We start from the raw sequence: 19,167 nt of genomic DNA on the forward strand, positions 1-19,167 counted from the left end.
CACACACACACAGTAGACACACACACTGACTGACAGGAGCAAATATTAGAGACAACAATTCTACATGCACTGTGGGGACAAACACAGGGTTCAGGTGATGATTGTGGGCTCTATTTTGATTGTCAGACAAGTAGGTCGGGAGCATAAACTGTAGAAAAATATGGACGAAGCGAAGCCATTGGTTTCTATGCAGCGCAAATGGCCCTTTCTACCCCTTGGAATGGGTGTCGCCATCATAGAATTGTAAAAGCATCAGAGATGCTATTGGCTGCCAACAGTCACGTGCAACGCAGGGATACATGGGAGAATGTGGTCGGAGCCTCCCGAAATACAGCACACGAAGAATAACACAGCCGGCTGGTATTAGTTTAGTTGGCCACGCCCCCCGCAACTTTATCATTTATTTTAAATACATTGGACCACATTTCGACAAAACGAATATGATGGTGATTGAAAGGCAATTTTTAACTAGCGATAGGAACCATACAATATTCATGAAAATGTTAATTAAGGTTAGAAAACAAAAGGGGAAAATGAATGGGATCCAATGGTGGGCAATTCTTTTTGCGATCGGCCGGGGGGGGGGGGGGGGGGGGGACAGCGCAACTAGCGGCCAATCATAGGAAGTTTTAGTTCCGTATTGGAGTCATTTTAAATCGGCAGAACTATGCCCCTGGTCGGGAGTGGCTTATTGTCGGTATCAGCCGGTAACATGCAGGAGTCTGTCCCCGTTACAATGCGCTAGACCCCTGGGAGATGGACTGCTGAGGTGGAGCGCCACACCTACCATCAGTTCCCAGTACTTGCCGCACAACTTGCCAGCCCGTGTACGCCGAGTTGGCGGTGCCCGGAATCGAACCAATGACCTTGCGGACAGACAGAGAAAGAGCTGCAACATTTCTCATGGTATACTGCCTCCTTCGGTCAAAACAATTGAAGCATAGACAAGTCCTTTTAGTTGAAGGATGAAATTAAATATGCACCACAGTACATTAAGTTTAATGGCACAGGGGTTATACGACTTCTTACTTGCGTTTCACGATTTGCACTTGTGGAAGGTTCTGCTTTGAGTATCTATACAGCCTGATCCCTGTTGTGGGTTCTGCTCTAGCAGGGGGAATTTCCTTTGCCACCACAAGCTATATTATGTTGAGGAAAAGTCTGGAGGAGCTGGCAACTGATGCCCACAATGTTCTGATGAAGGCAGTGTCTACTTCACTGTGAAAATGTGGACTGTCAGTGGTAGAAAAAAAAATGTAAATAGAATGGCAATCTGATTCTGAACAATTCACACTTGTCAATGTACAAATAAAGCTTGTTGTTCATGATTGTAAATATGTTTGTTTATTAGGTTAGTAATATCCTTAAAATCCATGTTTTTGTTTTTGTTTAATACATTGTTAGGTCCATTGTAGAGCCAAGACAGCAGTAAAATGCAAAGCTTACAACTACATACAATATATAAACAAAGGATAATACTTGCAACAGGGGCACACCAATCATATACTTAAATGATTCTTACTGTTCACATTTTTTTTTTTGCCTTCCTTGACATGTGCCTTCCTTGCTTCACCTCACTTTTTCAGGAGAGGCTTGAGGGACCTTTACCAAGAGATCAACAACATACAAGTTTTTTTTTTTACAAAATAAGATACTTAGAAGCATACTGTAACAATGTAACATGATGACTATTAAATCACTTGTTGAAGTTGTTGTAACCTGACCTGAGTAATTTGACAGGCCAAAATAGGTAGGCTACTGCAAAGACTTGAGTGTAGCAATGAATGATATTATGATGTGTTGTTGAGGTGAATTGTAAATCTGTGGCACAAGAAATCAACATAATTACCATGTATTTATGATCATCATGTTGTATCAGCGGACTGGGAAACGATTACATCACCCCAAATCCTGTAATTTCTAAACAGTTGATGACTATTCTGCTAATCTGTTCACCACGGCTCACCAACTCAGATTGTAGTTGTGGATGGCTGCTCAGTGTGGGCACTCACTCACCTGGTGGCTGACTGTGGCATTGCATTGCATGCCTCATGATCATCAAGGCTTCACTGTCAGCACTCATACCTTTTCAACCCTAGCACCAGTAACTGCCACCTAGGTGACTGGTTGCAATCAGAGCACCAAAGTCTGTTATCACTGCAGCTAGAAGGTGCTATCCCCTTGTGTCACTTTGCTAGGTTTTGTATTGGAATTCCATAATTGTATTTCTTCAAAACAGGAATCAACTTGATTTAAAATCAGTTCATATCTGGGTGTTATTGTAATGATGACATGTGTATCTGTTTATGTTGATAATCAATAAAATGACCACCAAAAATAAATGTATATTCTTATTTCTCACAGTTAAAGGCATAGGCCTTCAGTTGTTCAGTTACTCCTCATACACCCATCCACATGCGTTTATTCTGGGGTGTGTGAATGACCCAGTTTAGCAGTAATCGGAGAGGTAATGATCACACATTTCTTATGACTCATTTTGTTCTAACACAATGGGGAGGGCAGCTGTTACTATGTAGGGCAAAGTAATTTTATTTCAACAACAAGGCTATTTGATGCTTTACACAGAACACCAAGCAAAGGAAAAACAAGTATAAAATGACACTAGGATACAATAACATGGTAATCTGTGATTTAGACCTGCAGTTTTCTGGGAGTTTGTTCCAGACATGTGGTGCATAAAAAAACAAAACTACATATGCTGCTTAGTCCACATTTTAGTTTGTACCTATTGCATGCACATCAGACATTATTCCCCCATGATGTAGTTTGAGCTGATAAATTGTGCTGCCTTGAATGAAAGAAATGAAAGTTTGCAGCACAGTTGTGATTAAACAGTTCTGTCACTTGCTGCTATAAGTGTAAGGTGTTGGACATACATAACATTTTCTCAGTAGTAAATATGGCAGTACCACTTTTCATTTGATTGTATACAGAGCACAATGGTGAATTAATCATACAAAAATGTGATATAGCATGACAAATTGCCTAATGAGAAGTGTGCTGGGTACAGCATGTCAACTGTATCAAATACACATAGGCCTAACAGTTCATTGAATATTTAAACGTTTTGTTTGCTATAGTTTGATCACAAATAAGTTATTTGTCCAAACTGTTCCAACAGTTTCCATCTGTCATTGGTAGTCGGGTCAGATCCACCATCATGCTGCATAAACTGAAGTGTGTTTACTGGGGTCAGAAATCCTCCTATTTATGCAAAACAGAGGGCAAAACAAGAGTATATTTTATGGTATTGCGTCGCTAGGTATGTCTGCTAAGACGATTGTGAGAATTGTTAGTAGTAGTATAGTATAACATGTTTTAAAAGACAAAATATGGAGGAAACACTGTTCTCGGACTGTGTAAGGGTGATGTTTTGATCACATCACTTAAAAACTAGATTACTGTTTTTATCTCAGATATATTAATGACGAAAATGCACATGTGTGCTAACTGTTCAGCTCTTTGTTGCATTAAATAATATACACTGTAGTTTGTTATATCTAGTTTTAATCGAGGAGAAAACACAAAAGGCACATTAAGCCACCTAGACAAGAGGGGCTGTGTGTGTTGTCTCTACATGGTTCTCATGGGGTGTTTAAGTCCAGCCCCTTCAGAGCGTTCAGCACCAGTCCGTCAGACTTTACTTTAGGAAAGGAAGGATAAACTACTGAGAAGAGAACAATGGCAGAAGTCGCACCAGCTCCAGCCCCGGCCAAGGCCGCCAAGAAGAAAGCAGCTCCCCGACCCAAGAAGACCGGCCCCAGCGTCGCTGAGCTGGTCGTCAAGGCCGTGTCCGCCTCCAAGGAGCGGAGCGGTGTGTCTCTGGCTGCGGTCAAGAAAGCTCTGGCTGCCGGCGGCTACGATGTAGAGAAGAACAAGGCCCGCGTTAAGATCGCCGTCAAGAGCCTGGTCGCTAAAGGCACCCTGGTCCAGCTCAAAGGCACCGGCGCGTCTGGCTCTTTCAAGATGAACAAGAAGGCAGAAGCGGTGAAGGCGAAGAAGCCTGCTGTAAAGAAGGCAGTTAAAGCAAAGAAGCCCGCTGCCGCCAAGAAACCCGCAGCGGCTAAGAAGCCCAAGAAGGCGGCAGCAAAGAAGCCCGCCGCCGCTAAGAAATCACCCAAGAAAGCCAAGAAGCCCGCCGCCAAGAAAGTAGCACCTAAAAGCCCCAAGAAGGCCGCCAAGAGCCCGAAGAAAGTGGCTAAAAAGCCCGCAGCAGCCAAGAAAGCCCCAGCCAAGAAGGTTTCCAAACCCAAGGTAGCAAAGAAGGCAGCCCCTAAAAAGAAGTAAACCATCTGTTCCATCTCTACCCACAAAAGGTTCTTTTAAGAGCCAACCACTTGATTTTATGAGAGTATCCTCGCTTTATAGATTCCATGGTCATATGTGAGCGCTGGAATAATAACCAGTCCGTTGTATTAGATGTGTGTTAATTGTTTAACTCACAAACGGTCTAGAAACATTTAATTATTTATGACAAAGTTGATTACATTTCGAATGTGGCCTTTCTCTCACTTTAGGTTTTTCAAAATATGTTTATTGAATTTTCACAAATTACAAATCATTCAAGACTTTACATATTACATTACAATAATGGAGCAATTTTAAAAAAAAATCACTGGGCGTTACATAACAATAGAGCAATTTCAAAAATAAATTTCACAAGTTACAAATCATTCAATATATTCCATAGTAAAGAGCATAGAGTAGAGCCTTGCCAACAGGCCCCGCACACCTCCCCTATGACCTAATTATGTTCGATTCGCTATTGTCCTGACTGTTTGTATGTTTTGGTTCAAATTCAACATAACATTGCGTTATAGTTCAAACTCAGTGGGATAAATAGTAACCCTGGTCCACCTCTACATCAAGACGATCTCATTGTGCAACAAATGGCATGTCACATTGCTCAAATAAGCGAGACATGAAGGCATAATTGTCCGTATTAATGCTTAATTATTTATTAATTACTATACATGTATTTAGGTTGTGACAATAAAAAAAAATGTAAAGAAAAAAATGGGGGGGGGGGGCGGGGGGGAAGTCAAAGAAATGTTATGGCAGAGAAGGGTGTACATAATATTTATATTTGAGAGTCTGAAATAAATGCTATAGCCCAGAGTGTGTACATGCACATGTATTTAGTAACATCAACTATACATTGGCAAGCATATTAATAGGGGAGGAAAAAATGAACAATTATGATATAGAGGAGTTGACTAGTAATATTACTATAAACTAGGGGGTGATTTGACCAAAATGAACAAGGGGGAGGAGTGTGTGGTGGGGGCAGTCTGCCTGTCCTCCCTTACGTCCTCAGAGCACACATAAAAAGGCATGGCTCAGAGCTCTGGAATCATTCACTTCTGGATCTTCAACTGAACTGCAGCTGAAAATGAGTGGGCGTGGAAAAGGCGGTAAGGGTCTGGGAAAAGGAGGCGCCAAGCGTCATCGCAAGGTTCTTCGTGATAACATCCAGGGAATCACCAAGCCCGCTATCCGCCGTCTGGCTCGCCGTGGCGGTGTGAAGCGTATCTCCGGTCTGATCTACGAGGAGACCCGCGGTGTCCTCAAGGTGTTCCTGGAGAACGTGATCCGTGATGCCGTCACCTACACCGAGCATGCCAAGAGAAAGACCGTGACCGCCATGGATGTTGTTTACGCTCTGAAGAGACAGGGACGCACTCTGTACGGCTTCGGAGGTTAATAACGCTAACTTGATCTACCAACAACCCAAAGGCTCTTTTAAGAGCCACCCACACTGTATTTAACGAGTTTATTCCTACTTTAACACACTATTGCTCCAAAATGAAACTGTTTAGTTGAATACATAATTGAGGATAGTGTATATATATATATGAAAAGGCATCCACTGACTGACGTGAAATGTGCACATTGTTGCACAATATTTTAAGCGGCATGTGACAAATGAATCTTGCATAGTCAAACAGTCCTGAGATGTGGCCTGTTTTGACTTGTGGAATAAGTTTGATTTGAATATAAACGTGAAATACTACACGTGAAATAATAGGCATTCTTATATTTGGATAAACTGTATTCCAACTGGCTTCAGTGACTAACTATATGCCATTGTTGGTCTATTAAAGCTGGCCTTACATTACTTAAGAGGCGGGAAAACACCCAGTTCATCATTATCTTACTTTGGAATACTCAGAATACAGAGTTTACATTACATTGTCCCAACTGAGGTTAACTGGAGTGATGACAATCGGTTCGGCTTTCATTGTCTTGAAGTAATAAACGGGCCAGAAAGAGCGGAATCACATTTACACATTATAATAGCTACTATAACTATTTCTTATATTATAGACTAATGTTAGGAATAATGCCATTGTCTCAATGAATAGACAGACTGATATAGTCTATACCTTTTGTTAGTCGAGAAAGCACTATGGCTTGTTACCATTGGGGACCTTTATGGACATTAAAAATATACATTTACCCTAAGTGCATATTTAGCCGCTCAAAATAATACAGGGACAATAGAGCACACGAGCGGGAGAAATAATACAGAAATAAAGACACCGCCCTCTTTGTGGGAGGATCAGCCAATCATCTGCTGGGAGTCACACCACCACATTGGCATTGGCTGTGCATAAATAATGGTGCGACTGCGCTCTCTCATCACATTCGTCTCTACAAGTCACTGATAGAATACAGTCAGGATGCCCGAAGTTGCGAAGCCAGCGCCCAAGAAGGGTTCCAAGAAAGCCGTCACCAAGACCGCCGCAAAGGGCGGCAAGAAGCGCAGAAAGTCCAGGAAGGAGAGCTACGCCATCTACGTGTACAAGGTCCTGAAGCAGGTCCACCCTGACACCGGTATCTCCTCCAAGGCCATGGGCATCATGAACTCCTTTGTTAACGACATCTTTGAGCGCATCGCCGGTGAAGCCTCTCGTCTGGCTCACTACAACAAACGCCGCACCATCTCATCCAGGGAGATCCAGACCGCCGTCCGCCTGCTGCTCCCCGGTGAGCTGGCCAAGCACGCCGTGTCTGAGGGCACCAAGGCTGTCACTAAGTACACCAGCTCCAAGTAAACTGACTATTCTACTGTCCTAAACCAACGGTCCTTTTAAGGACCACCCATATTTTCCAAGAAAGAGTTGAGCCAAATGCTAACCATATAGCCTGTCTAAAATCATTAACAGCTATTGGGATTACATGAGACGTTCAAAGTAAATATACAATCAGACATGGCAAATTAAGTAACGCTGGCAACTAGTTTACCAAGGAAAGGAACATTGCATAACAGTCCTTGTATTACAGTAGCATAGATAGATTTATTATTAAATCCATAAACTTAAAATGAGTGCATCGCTATGATTGTAAAAAATGTATATTCACATTTGTCATTTGAGATGAGTGTTGTCCTTGCCTCGTGTTTTTATTTTGGCAGCCAGTGTAGATGATTATACTAAAATGTTACCATTTTACTACAAGTTGTCTTGCGTGAAACGACCCACGGAGCTAATTAATACTTTAACAGATTGATTAGCCTACATCGGAGTAATGAGTCAATTCTGAAATGGTGTTTTTTGTTTAAGTTGTAAAATACATTACATAAGTGCACCTACTACTGTATATTCCATCATGGTTATAAGCGCGTGTAGAATGACCAGTAACATTGCGGTACAGTGTTTATTTCACCATTTTAATACGATATACAATAAGGTATTGTGGGAACTAACGAGTTATATTATAATTCTCCCTTCATAGGGTATTAGGAGCAACTCTTTGTTGAATCAGTGGGTGGCTCTTAAAAGAGCCTTTGTGGGGTTTATTCAGAAGAATGAAGCAGGTTTATTTCTTGGCGGCTTTCTCGGTCTTCTTGGGGAGCAGGACAGCCTGGATGTTGGGCAGCACACCGCCCTGAGCGATGGTCACTCCGCCCAGCAGTTTGTTGAGCTCCTCGTCGTTGCGGACGGCCAGCTGGAGGTGACGGGGGATGATACGAGTCTTCTTGTTGTCACGGGCAGCGTTTCCAGCCAACTCCAGGATCTCAGAATATTTGTCAGTTTAAATGACTTATTTTGTGGTAGAGTGCAACATTGTGAGCTTTTAGATCTGCTATTTTCTAAAGAATTGTCAGATATTTTATAGATTTGAAAACTTGATATAGGACATTCTGCATAGTGAGTAGGCTATACTACTTTCGGTACTTTAAGTACATTTTGATAGCAAAACGTTTGCATTCTACATTGCAACATGTGTACTTTACTTGTCTTGAGTAAAGAATTTGAGTAATTTCCCCACCACTGGTTTTGAACAGAAAAAGGGGGGGAAATCAAATAAAAAATAATCGTCTCTTTTGGATGACGTCATCTAAACAGGACGGACCCACAACGGACCAGTATAAAGCTAACGGCTGCTCGTGGCTAACGTGAATCCTTTGTGTAACATTCAGTATTCCTTACATTAATAAGTTAAAGGCTGTAACAAAACGCACCGGCCGCGGCCATGTCAGTGAACTACGCCGCAGGACTGTCTCCTTACGCGGACAAAGGTGTCTGCGGACTCCCGGAGGTAACCGTTTATGAGCTCAACAGCAATGATGTTAGCTGGTTAGCTACCTAGCTGCTGACACACACACACACACGCGCACGCACAGACGCACACACAGATCTGCAGGCTCACCGCCTTGTGAGCTTGCAGATCGGCTATTTTTGGGTGGATGCGACGTATGCCTTGTTATAGCCTATTGTAGTTTATGTATCATTGTGCACGTGCAATGTAGATATACTCTGTTACAAGCGGTTACAAGTATTAAGATCAACATGTACTTATTCATTCATACACAATACACATATATGTTCTTTTAGTTGACCTTGTATCAGTGATTCACTGTCATGAAACTGTACCTTTTGCCAATGCAAAACTTCTAATAAATACATCAATCAATTAATCAATACTTAAAAGTGCCAAAAGTATCCCTCATTGTCCCCTTTTTTAAGTTTTCAAATGTATAAAGATCTTTGGAAAATAGCTTGTAGTTTGGCTATTTTTTTTATTAGAGTCGTCTCTGGCAGAAATGTATATAGGGTTGGAGTTGTTAAAGTAGGTTTTGTAATCACATTCTACAAACTAGTAACTCAAGTTTTCAAATAATTGTAGTGGAGTAAAAGTACAATATCCGGATTCGAGATGTAGTGGAGTAGAATTAAAAATATTGGAAATTGCTTTACATCACTGCCAATGTGTAGTTCATGGGGCCAAACATTAATCATAAATATACACGTTTTTTTTTTGTTTTTTTTACCCGTCGTGTCCCTCTACACATTATTCCAGTGGCTGATAATGGCTGGTATAATCTTCTGGTAGAACACACTGGTGATTGTGGGGTGGTGTTTACATGCAGAAGAAGCACACTGGAGTAGTGATGATGGTGTTTACCCTTTTACAGTATTGTGGTGTTTTTCACTGTTTGTTTTGGTAGCCCCAAAAACATCCCTGTCTGCCAACAGTGAAACACCAAAACACAGACATTAGTTGTCTCCTCTGAGGGTTCGCTCCATGGTTCTGGGTTTATGTCATGTGTTTGATGATTATATTAAAACGTATTGTCCTGTATTCCATCTTCCTTTTGTCCCCGTATTTCCTTTTGTCCCCGTCTTTCCTCTCTCCTCTCTTGTCTGTCAGGTGTTCGATGGCCCTGAGGCAGTGAAGGAAAAGGCGGAGCGTCTTGCCCAGTTGATCAAAGAGTCCCAGTACTTTGTGGTTCATTCTGGAGCAGGCATCAGCACCGCAGCAGGCATACCTGACTTCAGGTGAGTTCAGTTCAGTGGACTATGGATCAACAGAGTGAAGCGAAAAACATTCAAATTCCCTCTTTCCCCCCCCTCCCGATTAGTATGAATACTTAGTAATACTTCTTTGTTCAAGGTTGTCACTCAAAGATATTCGATCTACATGCTCACAATGGGTCGCGACGCGATGTGAGCTTGTATGTCTGCAGTGATGTTACTAGGTTTTCAATGTAATGGGTCCCGGGACCCACAGGTGGTCATTCAAATGGGTCCCAGAAAAGTTTTATGAGTCCTCAATATAAAGTTTACGCGCGCAAAATGGCGTCGGACGTCGGTGGAACCAAAACATTGATGTTTCTATCGCCTGTTTAAGACTTTCTACGTGGATTTTATTTGTGTTAACGTAGGGTAAAGTAGGATGCTTTCACCCATGAACAATGGTGGTGTCTGTGGAATTTTTTTTTTTTTTTCTTTTACCGCAACGCGGTAAATTATTTTAACATGGACTCCAATGGAGGCGCATCCCCGGGACCCCAGGACCATGACATGAATGAGTCCCTGGGTGACTTGAATGAGTTTTTGATGCGGGATTCGCACGTAATGACATCATTGATGTCTGTAATTTCCTTTTTTTTTAATATATTTTTTAAAGGGAACAAATGCAAATATTTTGACGTGTACCCCCAAATCATTTAGAATTTTTTTCATGAGCCGTTTTGAACTCCAATCTCTCAAATTGAATATTCAAACATCGAAGTGCTCAGCGACAATTGACGACCTACACGCTCACCAAAGCTCACCAGACAGGCTTGTTGACAGCATGAACCCTAGCATGTAGCATGTTCTGGCCATAACTATGTCATGTCATGTGAAGGAAAATGGCAGATCTTATTAGAGTGTAGCTATTGTCGCCGAAGATATTTTGCGGAAATGGGAAATATTTGGAATCTGGCTACCTACTATCGAGCCCTATAGGGCATTTTGTCAGGCCAAGGACCCCTTCACTTAGAGAGAAATGAAGCAGGGAGTATAAAGTTGTCATTTATATTTATATTTAGGTTGTGTGTCATATCTGCCATGTGCAACTTCAAAGCCTATAAGACATTTAATTGTCAACAACCAAAACACAACTAAATTGTTAATCGCAATCATTTGAGTAAAACATAATCGTGACAGCCCTATCCAGTATATGCCGTGGATGAACCGGTTATTTACAGGGGTGAATTGAGACAAATACGCAGTGTTGGGTATCGTTACTTTATAAAGTAACTTGTTAAAACCCACCAGAGTTCAGCCTAGCGGAGTGTTGTGGAGCAGTGCTGGGATTCAACATGGACAATTTGCATTGACGTCGATCACCATCGTCCTTTCACCACCAGTAAATCCTAAAGTATTGTGAATACTTCCACCGGCACAGCCTTACTAAAGGGCAACCTCTCTGTCTTCTCTCAAGCCCTGCCATGACGCGTGTGCGACTGTAAATGGATATAAACAAGACACAAGCAAGTGCACAGTTCTCTTTTGTTGCCGTGTAACCCGGTGTTACACGCCAAACATGACAACCTATACAATTATGTAGAATGATAACGCAATCACCCACAGGCAGACAGGCTGCAATGCATCGGTGGTCGGTCACTTTGTTTTCCGTGTAACAGTCAGTGGGAGCGCATGCCTCCTTTGACAGAGACGAGTTCATTCACTCAGGAAACAACACAAATGTGTCGGGTGGATTATTTTTCCTTTGTGGCATCAGAAAGATCAGGGAAATATAAGTCTTAAATGTAAATATTAAATAAGTAACACCATTATTTTGGAAAAGGTAACTATTAACGAAACTACTACATTGCAAAACTACCTTGTTAGGTTATTCTGTTACCCCCAAACCTAACACTGTTACGTAACACTGTTAGTTATAACGCCGTTACACCCAACACTGCAAATATGTTTGAGGACCTCTGCCCTAGGGTGTCGTAACACAAGTCCAGGGAGCCACAGAAGACTAATATTTAGAATTTCACTTCAGTTTAAACACTTTGAGTTGCACTTTCCTTGGTGCGTTGTTTTTTCAATGTACAATACATGTCTTCACCAACAATAGCTGATCTACAAGCTCCGCACCGCATGTCTTCACCAACAATAGCTGATCTACAAGCTCCGCACTGCATTGTGCGCTTGTAGATCTGCTATTTTTGGTGAACATCTCCCACCAGAATAGGGATGCTGGGTGTTTAAACGTCAAGTATAAAGATATTTTCAGTCTGCCCTATAATGGAAATGGATATTGTCTCAAGTTTTCCTGCTGACATACTGTATCTTAAGGGGTAAAGATTTACACTTATGGACCAGACCATGACATAAATGTAAGGTGCTATAAAGTGACAATGTAGTGCAGGGCTGCCGTGGATGAAAAATATTTACAGGAGTGGCCTGAGACCAAAGGTTTGAGAGCAACTGGCCTAGAGTGATGCAAACTTACCAAGAGTCTAAACTTCATTTTAATGGTTAAACACTCTTTCACAGGTCATATACATTTAAAAAGAAAGAGGCGGTACATGTACAGTATGTATCAACATATTTGTTTTTGTAGGCTAATTTCTGATTTGGGCCTAACTATAGGTTAGGCCTAAATGGGTTAAAACACTTTGGGTCTACACTTGAGATGAAATGTGCTGTATGAATAACTATGACTTGAATAATACAAGGTTGTTGTCACCTTCAACCCATTTAGACATTGATGAATTGAATACATGCCTTTTAGCATTATTCTATAACTGTAACTCTGCTTTTCCCCCCAAACTGTTAAAGTATTCATTTAATAAATCAAAGGCTGATTTAAAAAAAAAAAAAGACTTCAAAATCCTGAAAGAAGAACTTCAAATCTCTATTATGAAAACATTTATTTCTATATAGCAACTAGGGCATTCACGAATAGTGAGTTTTAGTATTCTAATTATGAATTATGATCTGATTTGGTGAATGCCCTAATAGCAACTACTAAAATGAAAGACGCACAAACAATGCATGGATGTAACGGGTACAAATGGCAGGGATTTCTCCAACAGAGTGTCTGCAGTATGCAGAACCCAGGTATTGTAGTGTGATGTGGCTCGCTGTCCACTGGAGGGCAGTGTCCACCACCTTGCAGTGTGTTGCGGTACAGTTGTAGCAGCAATGTTAAAGGCAACAGAGGCTCACAGCCACATGTTATCATGGCATTTATGATCCTCCTCACATTGAACAGTCTGTCTTCAACTAATCATATGGACCCTTGCAGGTCTGTAATATGCTCTATGTCTCACAGCAGCCATATCGGGTGCTGTTTTTATACAAATGAAGGCTCTGTTCCATTCTGCTCAAACAGAGTCAGAGCGCTGATATTGTTGCATGTTGGCTCACTGGAAACACTCTGCTACACCGGTGGGTTCCCAACGTGTGGTCCAGGGATCCTCATGGTTCCTTGAGGGTGTGTAACTCTTTAGAGTGTACAAATGGAACCGGGTCCATTGGCTTCCATTTGTACACTGAGTTATGGGGTTATGGGCAGGGGTGAGATGAGATGCCATGGGCTCGGTTGGGCTCAGCCAGCCCAGACTTCTTTTTTTCAAGCTGCACGTACGCACGCCCCACATGCACACACGACACGCGCGTCGTCAAGTTGTGTGACGCCGCGGTCAGCACGAACACTTCAGTCCCCCTTCCTGGCTAGCTGCTTTGCATAACAATACTCGGGTAGGCAGTTCTCACCTACATCCTCATTTAGAGGCCCCCCAGACGAGATGCGATTTTGCTTGAGATCAGAACTCGGAGCCGGGGGTTTATCGGTGTTCATTTCAAACGACAGCGATCCTCTGTCTTATATTCGGGCCCGGTATATCCCGCTGTGCCAAGTGAAATATCTGAGACCATTACAAATGAGCCAGATATCCTGGATGACCACCCCTAGCGATCTCGGGCCAGAGTTGATTGGGGAAAAAGTTTTATTTTATTTTTTCTGGCAGTTGATTGAATAAAAAAACAAGGCTCCAGCCTCGGTTCTCAAACTATGTGTCCCGACCCAACGTGGGGTCGCGGAAGGTGCCATGGGCTCGCACATTGACGACCATACTACTGTGTATAACGGTCTATTTGCCCTTCAACTATAAAATATATATTGTTTTTTATGAGACACGCATTGTAATTAGGCTATGCTCCCAAATCCATTTTATTACCTTCTGTTTGCATATGCAATGAGTCCTGCAGTGCTGCCAATCTGTTGAAGGTGAAAATCATGGAGGTTTTTTAGCGAGGTGAAACGCCATCAAAAGCCACCTCGAAGATGCAGGTTGGAACTCACTTATATGGAGCTCAAATTGATCATTACATCATTGCGCGAAACTAGGCCAGATAAATAATTAGCGCATCAGTTCCAGGTGGTGGTCCGCTCTCAAAAGTGGCCAAGCTTCTCATCATTGAGAATGCTTGCAGGTGTGCATGTTCAATATAGGAAATTGCCCATTACATCAAAGTGAGCCTTTCTCCGCACAAAAAAAGAAAGAGAGGTTTAAACTTGAACTCAGTCTGTGACTGTCCCACCTTAAGCGCCTTCAACCAACACTGTCAGAGTAGCACTTGTATATGTCGATTTAGAACCCTTTTAATTTATTAATATATTAGGCTGAGTCGTGAACCTTTTTCATGTAATATCCATCTTCGCGTTCGTTGATAGCCAAAAAAGCAGATACAAGCTCACAATGCATGAGTATGATGACATTATATGAATAATAATGTGGCATATAGCATCAACCAGCATTTTAACGGCAACCAGCCAGACATTAAACAGACATGAGCTTAATCAGCTAATAGCAATTATGAATGTCCAAACCTGCGTGCAGTCGCAGAAAAAAAAAAAGTTTAACCTCTCGCTTTTTTTTACTGTCCCACCACCTCATCCAAGCATATAGAATAGGGACAGGCCTAGGTTCCTCAATATCATTTAGCTGGGGACCCCCTGGAACTCCCCAAGGACTGGCGGTCCTCTTTGAGGACCAATGAACAAACTGACAGCACGAGAGGCGCAATGATGTGCCCGCAGCCCGCGCGTAAAAGTAAAAAAAAAAAAAAGGAATGCAATGGAATGTCTCTGACTTTGAGTATTACATTATATGAATAATGTGGCATAGTAGCATCAACCACCATGATGATAGCCCAATATATTATCTTTTATAAATATAAAAAATATATATTATATATCCCCATGTGTTGTCGTGGGGAAAGGCTTTCGTGAGGTGATAGAATAGGCCTATACTGCATGCCTTGTCGCCAAATGACTGCGCAGAAGAAAAAACGGAAAAAAAAGAACGCTATAGGCTATAACGTTTTTGAACAAGTGATTACAACATTTTAGGGAGAAAGTAGGCTAAAGTAAAAAGTAAGTAGGCTAATAATAATAATAAAAGTGTAGGCTATTCTATTGTGAGGTGACAGAATAGCCTACACTCTGCGCAGCATAAAAAAAAGGGAGGAGGTCAGGAGGATCTGGCTTCATATAATCTGAAGCAATCCCGTGTGCTCATTCAGACGACAATAATTGTAAAGGATTCCTACCCGATGACCCGAGAATATCAAGCTTTTTTGATATTCTCGGGAGAGCTTCCGACGAGTCCCGAGGCCATAAAAATCCCATTAACATAATCCGATCGTGTCGGGGTACCGTACAAACCCAAGACCGAGTCTGGGGCCGACCGAACGATTTTCCCGGGGGATCATCCCGACAATCGGCCCCGGGGAATCGGCCCCGGGCTCGGCCCAGTGTGCACGGGCCTTTACACTTGTACACGGCCAGCAGCACGTTCGCCTTGCATTCTTTGCAGACATTTAGCGGAACCTCTCCCTCCGCTATGCAGCTCCGAGATAAGCTTCCCCACTCTTTTGTGACTTTTGTGAACATCTCATCTGTTTACTTCACAAGAGTGGAAGAAAAACAAAGCAGTGTGTTGTTTTGTCAGAGCTGCATGCGTAGCGGAGGGAGAGTTCCGAAAGTGTCTATGATTGTAAAGTAAAGTCTATGTAATATGTAAAGTTATTTCATATTTTATATAAAAAAATACATTAATTGAAACTAATTAACAATGTAACTAAATAATAAGAAATATAATTAGGCTACATTAAAAATGGTGTGATGTTGAATACAGTATTTCAACTAGAAACCGCGCGGCAGGCATGCGTGCACACGTGCATGCACGGGCGTACGTGACGTGCACGTGACGTCATGAATTTAGAGGGGCACCACTTCTAAAATCCATATCACACCACTGGTTATGGGGATCCGTGCACCACTGCATGATAGACATGCCCTGACCATGTTAAAAAGGTACGAATATCATAAAATAGCGTGGCAGGGAACCCTCAACGTCGATTTTTGACAGTGACAGTAAATGAGTTTAAAGAAGAGAGAAGATTTGCTTCCTTTATTTAGGCATGTGATTATTTTTATTTGACTCAACGTCGCATTCGTCCGACGCTGGTGAATGCTAACCTGCCGACACTGGTAAATGTTAACCTGGTGAATGCTACTTTGGCTAAACCTTTCAGCTACTATGCCTAAACCTAACCAGAACCCTTACCCTAACCTCATTAAAACTATGCCTAAACCTAACCCTTAGTCGGAAATCGAAATATCGAGATTTTCCCCTTTATTTACGTTTTCAGGTTTATTCTTTTTGTTTTTGTTTCTTAGCGTTGTGTTGTTTTTGTTTTTTTCCCACCAGGGGACCCAAAGGCGTGTGGACGTTGGAGGAGAAAGGCGAGATGCCAAACTTTGACACCACGTTCGAGGACGCCCGGCCCAGCCTGACTCACATGGCCCTGCTGGGTCTGCAGAGGGCCGGCTACCTCAAGTACCTGGTCAGCCAGAACGTGGACGGCCTGCACGTCCGCTCCGGCTTCCCCAGGTAGGTTATAGGGCTGTGGTCCTCAACCTTTTCAGTCCGCGACCCCCCGAAATAATCATATTTTAACTGGGGACCCCAGAGTTGAGGCATTACATTTTGTATAACACGGTTCTATTGAGAAGATGGCAGATCTACATGCTCACAACGCCTCGCGTTGCCAAGCGTTGTGAGCATGTAGATCGGCTATTTTCACAATTTCTGCTTCTAAAATTTGACAATTTGGCCAGTGTTTAATTTTGTCATTTTAGAGGTATTAAAAAACTCCTTAAATTGTCACTTTAGAAATGTGCAGATACCCTCTATACACTTAAAATGTATGTTGGTCTGTTTACTGTTGAGTGAGAAAACAATGTTGCACATTAAAGGGGGCCTGTCACCTAAAGGGTTACTGTCACTTTAAGAATCATCTTAAAAAAAAAACAAGTTAATATTTTTATGATGTCATTGTGGGGATGCGCAATTATAAGCCAATCAAATTAATTGTCTGTATAGCCTGACTGTATGACTACTTACTGTACTGGTCAGCTGTTGTTGGGCAGATTACACTGAGACACGGGAGAGAGACCACATAACCTACTGTATATAATTTCGGAGCTGACAGCGGGCCTTTAAGTTAATCATCTGGGGACCCCCCAAAATAATTTGCCCACCCCCAACCCACAGGTTGAGAACCACTGGGTTAGGGCAGGGCTTCCCAAAGTGGGTGCCTTGATGCCAGTCTGAATGAAGTTTACATTTGATACACGAAAAGTGTACAAATCGTGCAGCGCGTCCGAAAGATAACATCCATAAAGTCCAGTAAAGTCCACACACACTTCACCGTGAATCCTGAAAGTTTAAATCGTTATTAACATTTCCGTTCGACGGAGACTATTATTATGGCAGATGCAAATGAATACATTTTCATTGAAAACAACTTTGAAAGGAATATTGCTGTAAGCTGCTCGTACAACGGGCGTTAATTTAATTCTCAAATACCTGGAACGCACCCGAGTCGCGTTAGATTTGAACCACTTTAACCATTATTTTTTGCTTTAACTATTGAAAAATAGCAGATATACAAGCTCAAAGCGCGGCACCGAGTGCCGCGCTGCGAGCTTGTAGATCTGCTATTTTTGAAAAATCGTGAAAATATGTTCAAGTCTTTGAATATCTTTGACCCGATCTTTGACCCGACTTCTAAATCCTTCTTCTAAATCATGTAGTTCTCAAACTTTTTCATGTCAAGGACCCCCAAAATTACAGGTATTTGGCCGCGGACCCCCATCTCAAAATATGTTGTTCCAGGGACCCCCCAGAAGCAAATATTTGAGTTACAAATGTTCGCTTTTAAATAGATATATTCAAAGACTTTGCAAAGAAATATCATGATTTTTCAAAAATAGCAGATCTACAAGCTCGCAGCGCGGCACTCGGTGCCGCGCTGTGAGCTTGTATATCTGCTATTTTTCAATTGTTAAAGCGGTCAATAATGCTAGGCCTAAATGGGTTAACTCTCAGACACATGAATGCATGAATGAACAACACGGCACATTCCACTGCTCTGTATGATAATGGAGACTAGACGGGAAGAGGGAAGAATTTAATTTGCGTTTTTAATGCATCTCATATTATGATGATGACTCATGCCAGCTGATGACTCATTTCGCCTCCCGCTAAGCATGCTTTAATCTGTGACCTACGGAGATGCCATGAATATTGATGGCGTCACGCATTGTGCACGGTGGTCCAGTAGCAGCTTTGGAACATTCTGTGTCTTTGCAATTGTGTTATATCCTTTTCCTTTTTTTTTTTTTTTACAAAGCAATAATCTTTTCTCTGAACTTTTCTGACCATTCCTTTAACTTAGCCATGTTTCTAACTGCTCTAATCACAGTCGACTTCTAGTCAGGCCAGATTGCACATCTGATGCAACTATTTAAGCCCCTGATTAGTCGTTTGCAGTTGATTATAGATGTTTTCAGGTGTAATTAAAAGTTGAATAGTTGAAAATGAAAGTGGCATTTAGCATTGAATTAGGAAAAACAACACAACAAATGTTACTTTTGAGCTATTTGCATTGTTCTTGTGTGATTTATGTATTTCATTCAGTTGTCAGTTTGTGAATTTAGCCAATAAACCAGATTTGCAGAGGGGAGGGTGAATAATTTTGAGCACAACCGTACGTTCAGGCTCTCTGTACACGTCTCTGTCGGGTGGAAACCTCATATGTTCAAAACTGTTACTTTTCAGGATGCAAATTCAAAAGTATCAGATCTACAAGCTCAGACCAAGTACATGGGTGGGTTTAAAGTGGTTAACTGTTTGAAAATACACATCGACATGAATCCAACACAACACTACTAGTCTACGAAGCTATCTATGAAAAAGTAAAAAAAAAAGAAGAAAAAAAAAACGTTGAATACGGTAGGAAATTGATGTACTTAAAAAACAAAACACACAGGTTAGAATAT

The 19,167-nt window shown here is 41.8% G+C and overlaps 4 protein-coding genes across 5 annotated transcripts in view; all 4 read left to right on the top strand.

Annotated features, from left to right (window-relative positions):
* Positions 1-3,702: 3,702 nt before the first annotated feature.
* LOC308286137 (histone H1-like) lies at positions 3,703-4,308 on the top strand (the record flags this gene model as incomplete). The annotated part of the gene is made up of 1 exon (XM_080727094.1): positions 3,703-4,308. One exon carries the CDS (start codon positions 3,703-3,705, stop codon positions 4,306-4,308), a length of 606 nt encoding a protein of 201 aa, XP_080583220.1.
* A 1,105-nt stretch (positions 4,309-5,413) lies between these two features.
* LOC308284700 (histone H4) lies at positions 5,414-5,725 on the top strand (the record flags this gene model as incomplete). The annotated part of the gene is made up of 1 exon (XM_080725409.1): positions 5,414-5,725. One exon carries the CDS (start codon positions 5,414-5,416, stop codon positions 5,723-5,725), a length of 312 nt encoding a protein of 103 aa, XP_080581535.1.
* A 979-nt stretch (positions 5,726-6,704) lies between these two features.
* On the top strand, positions 6,705-7,079 carry LOC308285705 (histone H2B-like; the record flags this gene model as incomplete). Its single annotated transcript, XM_080726549.1, has 1 exon — positions 6,705-7,079. The coding sequence occupies one exon, from the start codon at positions 6,705-6,707 to the stop codon at positions 7,077-7,079; it is 375 nt and encodes a 124-aa protein (XP_080582675.1).
* A 1,324-nt stretch (positions 7,080-8,403) lies between these two features.
* sirt6 (sirtuin 6) overlaps positions 8,404-19,167 on the top strand; it is a 43,713-nt gene continuing 32,949 nt past the window's right edge. The window contains exons 1-3 of one of the 2 annotated variants that reach the window (XM_080727087.1): positions 8,404-8,565; positions 9,679-9,806; positions 16,532-16,714. In XM_080727087.1, the coding sequence (XP_080583213.1) occupies positions 8,500-8,565; positions 9,679-9,806; positions 16,532-16,714 (377 nt within the window). In that variant the 5' untranslated portion in view covers positions 8,404-8,499. Of the gene's footprint in view, positions 8,566-9,503; positions 9,807-16,531; positions 16,715-19,167 lie in introns of those variants that run through there. The other variant, XM_080727086.1, reaches the window with a different exon arrangement.

The sequence above is a fragment of the Nannobrachium achirus genome, assembly GCF_963921795.1.
Source record: "Nannobrachium achirus genome assembly, chromosome: 5".
In the NCBI taxonomy this organism is placed as follows: Eukaryota; Metazoa; Chordata; class Actinopteri; order Myctophiformes; family Myctophidae; genus Nannobrachium; species Nannobrachium achirus.